The following is a 6,055-nucleotide window of genomic DNA, read 5'->3' as shown; positions in this document are numbered from 1 at the left end:
CCCAACAGAGGCCAATTTGGGCCCTAGGCTCGGGGACAGAATCCCTCGTCTTCAGCAGCCCTCTGGTCTGGGGGAGCACGAGGGCCAGGCTGCAGTGTGAGTAGGTGTCTAAGGGTGGGGCGCTCCCACAATCCGGGAACCGAAAGCCTCTATTCTAGGACACCCAGCCCAGCGTGGGCACCCCTGAGGGATGGGAGTTTCAGATGGAAGGCTAGGGACGCCTGGAGCCTCCACTGTCCCTGAGTGCCAGGGCAGAGAATTGGTGGAGACAGTGCTAAGGGCAGTGCCTGCATTCTTGGGCCCAGGTCCCAGCCTCTGTCCGCATGGGGCAGGCATTCTTCCTCCTGAGCTGACTCTCAGGACCATCTGCCCACCCAGTTTCGCAAGGAGGAAGTGGAGAAGGGACAGAGAACAGGCCCAGGTGAAGGTGGGGACCACAAGCCATGTGCAGGGACCCCAAGGCTCCAGCTATTTTTCCTGGAGTGGGGGAACAGAAAAGGGTGTGCAAAAGGGTACCAGGGCCTGGTCTCAGAAGGGCAGGGCAGTTGGCAATCATTTGCTCCCAGCTGGCACAGAGCACTTCCCGGGGAATCCCTGGGGGCAGGGAGGCCAGGGAGGGTCAGCCACACTGTACTTTCCTGGTGCCAGGACCCAGGGGCGGGTCTCCAAGGCATCACAGGTGCACTTGTGGAGAGGATGCAGGAAGTGGCCTTCGTCCTTGGGCCCAGCGCAGCCTGAGTCTGAGCTTCCTGGTTCTATCGCTCAGCACAGATGGGAAGGCATATATGCCTGTCCTCACCCTTCCCCGAGGCTGAGCCTGCACGGCAAAGGGAGGAAGCACACTCGGGAGGGAGCAGCTTCTAAAATCCACGGCACTGTCATCAGACTGGCCACCTGGAGCATGGTGTCCCCTGCCTTTGTGGCCAGTGATGGGTGTGCTGAGGGCCCAGCCCAGATCTACGGTGGGAGGCAAGGCGCTGGCTGAGGTTTGCAGGGGTGGGGCCTCCCCCACCCTGAGGGCCAGTGCCCCGGTGGCAGGGTGTGCCACTTGCTGACAGTGTCCTGGTGGAGGTAGCAGGGAAGCAGGGGTCTTGACCCCCAGGACCGCGGGCACACTGGTCCCACGCCAGAGGTCCTGCTTGCCCCCACTAAGGACAAGGCTGTCAAGGGTGCTGCCCCTGCCCCTTGGCCGAGGCCAGCACCCTGGAGGCCCAGGACAAACCCTGGGGTGGGAAAAGCTGGCTCCTTGGCCTCTAGGGAGGGTGCTGGAGCTCGCACTCCCAGGTGGCTGGATGGGGCCTGTGGCCGGGCCTAGCGCAGTACTGGTGTGCTCTTGTACTAAAGAGATAGGTGGCTTCAATAAGGAAAATTCAGGGAGGTATCAACACTTCTTTATTTTTAACATGATGAAGAGAAACTACACACCCACTTGAACATGTTATTCCAAACAGAAAACGTGCCACAGGAACAAGTGGAGGAAAGTTACTAGAAAGTATCACCTTACAGCAGACCTGGATTCGTCTGGCGCTAAGTGCAAACGTGACTGATGTTCTGATGACCGAGGCCAGGCCATCTGAGCCCTGACATGGCCGTCATCAACCTCGGGCTGGCAGAGCAATCCCACTGACCTGCATGTACAACACTGGGTCAGAACCCCCAGGGGAAGGAACCATGACTGCTGAGGCACCCCACACCGGAGACAACTCGCTCCCCTGCAGCTTTTCTTTTGAAAGCTGTCCGGTCTGTCCAGGAACTGGCCCGAGTGGCGAGGATCCCTGGCCCCCTGGGCCACCCACACAGCTCAGCTCCTGCCACGTGGGCGTGTGGACACTATGGAATGCAAAGACCTGAGAAAATGTGTGCCATCTTGACCTGTCTGACTGACCTCCAGGCACACCCTTGAGGGAGACAGCTGGGGACACCACCAGGAAGCTGCCACTCCTGGGAGGTGACAGGGTGCAGCCCAGTGGCCTCCTGCTGGCTGGGGGTCACCCAGAGGTCTGTCCCAGGGCAGCCCCTGACCCAGCCTGCAGCTGTCCACAACACCTGGCCCTGCCCCTAACAAGACTCATGAACCACCCCAACCACCTGACCCTGTTACACGAGACCAACTGGGAGGAAATGCCCTTCGCTCTGGGCAATGAGGCAGGGTCCGCTGGGCTCCCAGGAGGGCCCCTGTCCAGGTCTGTCCCAGGGTCTGAGCAGCAGCCATCTAGCTGGTGAAGGCAGCGATGGTCACCACCTGCAGGCTGGCCTCCAGGCCGCGGAGTGTCAGAAGTGTGGCGCTGAGGATGGAGTCTGCCTGCAGCACCAGGGTCTGCCAGAGCAGGAAGTAGACGGCCAGCAGGGCCCCGGCCACTGTGAGGACCAGGCTGGCAGCCAGTGGCGCCTCCAGCTCCATCAGGTTCCCCTTGGTGCCTGGAGAGCAGAACAAACATGGTGAGTGCCAGGCCGCGGGACGCCTGGCTCACCACCGGTGTGCACCCAGGAGGCGGGGCTGCAGGACAAATGCCAGCACACATCTCCAAGGCTTGAGGATGTCCAGTGAAAGACCACCCACCACACAGGACTCCACCGCACAGAGGGCGCGAGCCCCCGGGGAGGATGCAGACCAGCTGCAGCTCTTATCTCACCCGGGCTCTGGGTCGGCTGGTGGGTGGGGCAGGGGGTCCGGCTCCCTAAAACCCATCCCAAGAGCATCCAAGTGCATTCTGACACCTTTTCCTAAGTCCAAGCAGATGGAGGAGATTTTGCTTAAAATTTCCAAAAACATTTTATTCTGAGCTAAGACCAGTCTGAAAAATTCAAGCACAGTTAGAAAAAATAAAACTGCATATATCACAAACATGTCAGTGATGGAAAATGCTGATCCCCAGATACTGCCAGCTGACGGCATGTGCCCAGGGTGCCCCGGGAGCCCAGTCTGGGGTGTCTGAGAGGGGCAGGTGGGGCACGTGCCCAGGGTGCCCCCAGTCTGGGGTGTCTGAGAGGGGCAGCTGATGGCACGTGCCCAGGTGCCCCGGGAGCCCCCAGTCTGGGGTGTCTGAGAGGGGCAGGTGGGGCACGTGCCCAGGGTGCCCCGGGGGCCCCCAGTCTGGGTGTCTGAGAGGGGCAGCTGATGGCACGTGCCCAGGTGCCCCGGGAGCCCCCAGTCTGGGGTGTCTGAGAGGGGCAGGTGGGGCATGTGCCCAGCAGTTCCATTCCTGTTCACCACCAGCCCATGGCACAGCCCAGCGCACTCAGCAGGGTGGCCAAGTAGTGCTCTGTCTCCCCTCACCCCCTCTCAGCCGGCTGGGTGTGCGTGACTGGGCAGGACATGCCAAGGCCCTGAGGTGCAGGCAGAACACGCAACAGTCACAGTGCTAGGGAACGTATGCTCACCTGTGAACACACAGGGACCCAGGGCTAGAAGCCTGGACTCTTGAGCTGAGCTGGGGAGAGGTAGAGGGCAAAGGCCACGCTGTGCTTCTGTACCGGACGGTAGAGGGCCTCCCATCCCTGGGCCCCACTGTTCTGGGGGGGACATGATAGAATTTAGACTGTGTTCTGAGGCTGAGGGGGGGGGGGGCAGGGGGAGGTGAGCCTTCTGGCTCTGACTGGAGTGCTGTTACCCAGAGGCTGCTGATCCCAACAGGAAGCCTCTCTCCCAGGATGCCGCAGTGTGACTTGTCTCCTGGACAAAGCTTCTCAATAAACGAATTAATACTTAATGATGCTGTAAGGTGAGGCCCGCCGGCAACTGGTAAAGCACTTAAATCAAGTGTCTCCAAGAGCCACGTTATAAATGAGGCTCGTTAAAGGGTCACAGCGGGTAAGCCAGCAGTCTGCCACCGTAAATACCTTTAGGTTTTCAGTCAAGTCAACTCACCAAAGTATAACCGGGTTGCTTCCAGAATCCCCATCAGAAAAAGCAGAGTCAGGTCGAGGACCAGGTGATCCTGAGGGTAACTGAAAACCTGACCTGGAGACAACGGGCAACAGACCAGAGCTCAGGTTACAGCAGCAGCAACGGGGCTCTACCTGCCCTCTGGCTCACGACTTACTTTTGTACAGGATCATCAGGAGGGTGGCCAGGAAATACAGGGTGTAATACGCCCCACTGAGACAGAGCAGTATCTGCAGGGGGACCGAGGAGAGCTGGCAAGCGGTTAAGGACTCAGCCCAGCAGCTGTGTTGCCCTGGGTGCCCACCCAGAGCTGGGCAAGAGGGGCTGCTCAAACTCTGCAAACAGGCAGGTCCAGCTTGGGCACCTGCAGGTGGCCACAGAGTCCTGCCAGTTGGGCATCCACAGATACTCTCTCTGGTGTCACAGGAGCAGCAGGGGCCCCTGGGGGCTCAAGGGCGGGGACTGGGACCTCCTCTCAGAGGGGCAGCCGTGGCCTAGAGCTAGGGCACTGGGCTCTGTTTGCCCTCAGTGACCGCAGGCAGGAGAGCCTGACACTCTGGGCTTCTTCGGAAGGCATCACCCTGACCTGACCATGGTCCTATTTACAAGACAGAGGGGGAAAAAAAAAAAAGAGATTTTGTTTCTTTTACACAAAATATATTTCTCTCGTTTTCGATGCAGTTTAATACCCAACACCCAATTTCTCGAGCTCTGCACACTTTGTATTTGTTCGTGCTAAAATGAGTCTATGCCTATTCCAAGGGAGGGGTGCCATTTCCCTGCCCCTGGTGGTCCGCACTCAAGGGCCCCGAGCCGGGCTGAGCAGGAGGGTGGCGAAGCCAGCAGGCTCCATGCCGGTTACAGAGTCTACAACACCGCTCCCGCTTAGAAGGGGAGTGACTGCCCCGAGTGGGCAGCATCGCTCAGTGCGTTAGAGCCTCCTCGCCAGACAGCAGGGCTGCGGGTTCGATCCCCAGTCAGGGCCCACAGGAGTCAACCCATGATGCATAAATAAATGAAACAACACATCGATGGGTTTTTTTTTTCTCTTTCTCTCGAAAGTCGATAAATTAAAAAAAAAAACCACTTTTTTTTTTAAGAGGAAGGCTACTCAAAACTTATAGAACAAGGGGGGTAGGGGTTAAAAGGAGCAAAAAAGCAGAGTCCCGGGTGGACGCAGCAGCAGGATACGGCCGTGGGGGACGCGCTCCCTGGAAGAGAAAGCGGCGGTCAGCAGGGGCCGGCCCCGCCAGGACGCTCCTCCGGCCTCGGCTACGGCAACGGGCACGGCGCCGCCCCCAGCCTCTCTCTCCCGGGTCGCGCTTCGGAAAGGAAGCCATTGGGTCCCCAGACACGAAGCTGTCGTTGCCAGAGGCGACCGAGCCTTCTCGCCCCGGCGGGAACCGCCGTGGAGCGCGGGGCCGCTGGCCGCGTGGGTGCACCGCTCCGCGGCAGGTCACCACCCGCACCGGCGGGCCCCGGACACGTGCTCGTGCCCACGGCAGCACCGGCACCCCCGTGTCCACCCCACGGCCCGAACAGGAGGGAAGGGCATCATGTCTGGCCTGTCCACGGATGGACGGAGCCATGGGGACCAGGACGGCCTCGTGCAACCCGGGTGATGCGGACACGGTTCCCCACGGCGCCGCCAGCCTGGTGGCCCGTCCAGCTCCAGAGAGAACCAAATCACACCAAGTCCTCCCCGGATGACCTCTGTCCCTGTCCGAGACCCCCCGCGTCCTCAGATCCCCGAGGTTCCCCGCTTACTACCCCGCCGCAACCCGTACCTCGCCGGATAACCGCCATATTGCCCCGGCCCCGCCCACCGGGTCCGCCGCGATCCCGGCAGCCTCTCGGTCCCGCGCGGCTCGCATCCCTTCGGCCATTTTCGCCTCTGCTCCCGAAGGGGCCCGAAGGCTCCGCGATTCGAGAGTTGACTCCGAGTCGTGGCCGAGGCCCGATTAGCGGGTCCGGCAGCACTCGGACATTTTCGGACAGAAGGGGGCGGGGACCCGCGGCTGGGAGACTCGGGCTCGGAAGTGTTCGGCTACTTTCGTCTCCGGTCGGCCGGACTCGGCTCTCGCTCGCGGCGGGGCGGGCGGAGCCTGAGGCGCAAGGCTCGCTAGGCCTGGCCGCGCTACGTCGGAGGCTGCCGAGTGTCGACTCCGT

At 60.8% G+C, this 6,055-nt stretch overlaps 1 protein-coding gene across 1 annotated transcript; it reads right to left on the bottom strand.

Annotated features, from left to right (window-relative positions):
- Positions 1 to 1,736: 1,736 nt before the first annotated feature.
- TMEM80 (transmembrane protein 80) lies at positions 1,737 to 4,984 on the bottom strand. The gene is made up of 3 exons (XM_066370664.1): positions 4,044 to 4,984; positions 3,869 to 3,961; positions 1,737 to 2,418 (listed from the first exon to the last, which is right to left on the bottom strand). Exons 1-3 carry the CDS (start codon positions 4,057 to 4,059, stop codon positions 2,213 to 2,215), a joined length of 315 nt encoding a protein of 104 aa, XP_066226761.1. The 5' UTR covers positions 4,060 to 4,984; the 3' UTR covers positions 1,737 to 2,212.
- Between the last annotated feature and the right edge of the window lie 1,071 nt (positions 4,985 to 6,055).

Source organism: Saccopteryx leptura, chromosome 1, assembly GCF_036850995.1.
Source record: "Saccopteryx leptura isolate mSacLep1 chromosome 1, mSacLep1_pri_phased_curated, whole genome shotgun sequence".
Lineage (NCBI taxonomy): Eukaryota > Metazoa > Chordata > Mammalia > Chiroptera > Emballonuridae > Saccopteryx > Saccopteryx leptura.
The sequence above is the reverse complement of the archived record's forward strand: the minus strand, read 5'-3'. Positions and strand labels throughout refer to the sequence as shown.